We start from the raw sequence: 1,600 nt of genomic DNA, 5'->3' as shown, positions 1-1,600 counted from the left end.
GGCAAGAGTACTGGAGTGGGTTGCCATTGCCTTCTCTGAGGTCTTACTAACAAGGTCTTATTCCAATGCTCCCCCAGCCCAGGAGCCTCTGCAATTTTCTTGGATCCTAAGAGGAGACTTGCCTGCTGTGTGCACAGGGCAGCAGATGTACAAGCTAGAACAGGTCATTGTTAGTAGCCCTCTCTTTGTTCCTGCACCGGGGCAGACTTATTTTTAGCATCGCAGCGAAAATGAAAATCCCATTCCATGTTTTCCCTCCAGGTCTCCAGAGGTACACGGTGTATAAATGGTCCTGCACCCTGGGGCAGAGAGCAGCTCCTCATATAGGCATTTATTGAATACATCCACTTTTACTCCCAGGCCAAAAGTATCAAGCTGAAAATATCTTATGTATGAGCTCTGGACCAAAACATGAAGCAGTTGGGTCATTAATCATGGGTAATATGTTGAATAGGAACTTGATTAAAGCACAGTCTGCGTTCCCCAGACGAAGCTGCTTCTTTGCTGTGACCACAGTGGAGTTTAGCCTCCCCCGGCCTCGCTTTCACGCTGCGCCTCCTTGAGGGCTCCTGGACGAGTGGTGGCGTCTTGCCAGCCTTTGGAAGCCCGCTGTCCGCGAGGGGTCGTCACCGGCTCAGCCCCAGGGATTCTCAAGCAGGCAAACTTCTAGATAGAGCCCAGACGGCGTTGGTCTTCGGGGCACTTAGTCAATAAGGGGCAATGGGGACTAGAAGCGGGAGCAACTTGCGGGCTCTCGAAGCCCCAAGGGAGTAGGCTGTCTCCGCGATCCCTAAGCAGAACGCGCGAGGCGCCACGTGGCTGGGGAAACGCGCTGCCTTAAACCCCTTCCCCGTGCAGCAGCCAGGGCGGAGGCGGCGCGGCGCCCAGGGGTCACAGGGGCCCGGCCACCTTCTTCCTCAGGATTCCAGGGACCCAGCGCCCTGCGAACCAGCCTGCAAGGCTCTCTCATTAGGTGCTTGGACCCAGAGCCGCAGAGATTCGGAGACCCCAGCTCTCTCCACAGCCCCGCTCCCGCCTTGGAGAGCACCTGAATGGGGAGTAGGGGAGAAGGTTGTGGGTTCCAGCGCCGTTGATCGCCGGCCCCGCTTCGGGATCCCCGTCTCGGAGTCAAATTCTCCTCCTCCCCCTATGCGTCTCCCCTCGCCCGGGTACCCCAGCCCCGGAATCCAGCTGGGCCCTTCCCTCTGGGGAAAAAACGCGGCCCCGCGCCGGGTAGCAGCGCCAATTCCGTGCACCTAGCAACACCTAGAGCTCCGGCAAGGAGAAATAATTAACAAGAAAGTTTCCCAGCCCGGGCGGGTGGACGAGCCGAGTCCTCTAGACTCCCGGACTGTGGCCGCCTCCCCTTTCCTCTGCTCCCCGCGGGGTCCTAGCGCCCGGCACTGCGGGCCCGTGTGACCCTGGAGTACTTGCGCGTGTGGGGAGGGGGGTGGGTGGAGAGGAGCGGGGAGGTACTTTTGCGCGGAATCTGTGCGGGTGCCTGGGTATCAGAGACGCAAAATCCCGGTTCTCCTTGGCATCTCCAAGCGGCAGCGTGCACTGGGCCGCACGTCCGAAACTGTTCCCTGCCCCCCACCCT

At 59.3% G+C, this 1,600-nt stretch overlaps 1 protein-coding gene across 1 annotated transcript in view; it reads left to right on the top strand.

The window, feature by feature from the left end:
* The first annotated feature begins 720 nt into the window (after nt 1–720).
* Nucleotides 721–1,600, top strand: part of CEBPA (CCAAT/enhancer binding protein (C/EBP), alpha) — a 46,767-nt gene continuing 45,887 nt past the window's right edge. The window contains 2 exon segments of the mRNA XM_010849281.1: nt 721–770; nt 859–955. Of these exon segments, the coding sequence (XP_010847583.1) occupies nt 721–770; nt 859–955 (147 nt within the window).

This window comes from Bison bison, unplaced genomic scaffold (genome assembly GCF_000754665.1).
Source record: "Bison bison bison isolate TAMUID 2011002044 unplaced genomic scaffold, Bison_UMD1.0 scf7180017864280, whole genome shotgun sequence".
Lineage (NCBI taxonomy): Eukaryota > Metazoa > Chordata > Mammalia > Artiodactyla > Bovidae > Bison > Bison bison.
Note: the sequence above shows the minus strand (reverse complement) of the source record. Positions and strands in the feature narration are given on the sequence as shown.